The sequence below is a fragment of the Phytophthora parasitica genome, assembly GCF_000247585.1.
Source record: "Phytophthora parasitica INRA-310 unplaced genomic scaffold supercont2.76, whole genome shotgun sequence".
Classification (NCBI taxonomy): Eukaryota; Oomycota; class Peronosporomycetes; order Peronosporales; family Peronosporaceae; genus Phytophthora; species Phytophthora nicotianae.
In genome coordinates, this window is record NW_008649062.1 from 166,223 (window position 1) to 167,659 (window position 1,437).

At 59.4% G+C, this 1,437-nt stretch overlaps 1 protein-coding gene across 1 annotated transcript in view; it reads left to right on the forward strand.

Annotated features, from left to right (window-relative positions):
• Positions 1 to 34: 34 nt before the first annotated feature.
• PPTG_17824 (hypothetical protein) overlaps positions 35 to 1,437 on the forward strand; it is a gene marked incomplete at both ends in the record, with an annotated part of 2,685 nt that continues 1,282 nt past the window's right edge. Inside the window, 2 exons of the mRNA XM_008915862.1 lie at positions 35 to 52; positions 88 to 1,409. Coding sequence (XP_008914110.1) covers positions 35 to 52; positions 88 to 1,409 — 1,340 coding nt within the window. The remainder of the gene's footprint in view (positions 53 to 87; positions 1,410 to 1,437) is intronic.

Consider the following 1,437-nt stretch of genomic DNA (forward strand, 5'->3'; position numbering starts at 1 on the left):
ACGCCGCGTGGCTTCACTCTGGTGGGGGAGGAAGATGGTAATCGCGCGACTGGTCCGACACCTGCCCCGTCTGCTGATGACGAACAGCTGATTGACGAGACATTCGCCTCGTTTACTGATGACGAACGGTCAACTGTCGAGACACCTGACGAACGGTCAACTGTCGAGACACCTGACGAACAGGCGACTGTCGAGACACCTGACGAACAGGCGACTGTCGAGACACCTGACGAACAGGCGACTGTCGGGACACCTGAAGGGTTGCGTCTAAAAATAGTGTCAAGTGAAGCAAGTGCCGTATCGACCGCGCTCAACGCTATCACCCGCGCACAAGCCCGGAAGATCCTCGCGACGCCGCCGGACCCAGCGTCGGACGCGTCGTCCTGGGCTTCCCGGACGCTTATTCAACCTGCTGGTCACGTCACTCCTGCGGCGACTACAGCGAACTTCGCACCGAGAGTGTCGGCGCGTCCAATCGACAATACCCAAGTGTCGGAGTTCGTTCTACATCGCCAGGCACTCACGCGATTTGTTCGTGACGCACTGCAAGCAGCGGTTGACAAACAGAAGGAGAACGCAGACAAGCGCGGCAGGAAGAACAAGGCCAAGTTCACGACAGGAGAGCGTGTGCTCCTGTCGACGGACGGTATACGAAACTCGGCAATAACCAACCTCGGCGCGAGCAAGCTCGCACCGCGCTTTATTGGACCGTTCAAGATTACGAAAGTATTGGGAGATGCCTACACACTAGACATACCGACGTCGTTGAGACTACACCCGACGTTCTACGTTGGGCGACTGAAGAAGTACTTCCCAGCTACGATCCCTGCGACGACTCAGTCGGCTGAGCCGGAGGCGCGTGGGTCGTCCGTCCCTCGCGGAGTACGCGCCGTCGCATCGAACCATCCGATCCAGGTACACGCTCCAGAGCCTGCGCTCCAGTCTGCACGCGACCGTGAATCGCGCGTTCCAGCATCCTCACCCGCTCCAGTAACTCCCGATTCGACTGCCGCAGAGCAGTCGCGGTGTGCGACGCCTCCGACGACTGTTGCAGGGCGATGTCAATATCCCGCTGAGAGTCCCAGAACTGGTTCACCAGTGTGTCATCGTCCTGGCCAACCAGGACGCGAACGTTATCAGCGCGACGGTCCACCTCCCATTGTTGACGCTGCTGGTGATCTCCGCTGGATTGTCGAACATATCGTGAGCCATGAAGATCCTCCACGAGCATTGGCTCGCGGGCGTACCGGCCGGACGATTCCGACCACTCGCCGTTATAGAGTCCGCTGGCTTGGCTTCTCCCCGAAGGACGATACGTGGGAGCTCCGCGCCAATCTCCTCCGGGACGTTCCGGATGTGGTTCAGGAGTACGAGACGAAGATTGCCGTGGCCAATAACCAGTCCGATACGTACGCGAGCGCGAACGAGATCGTCGCC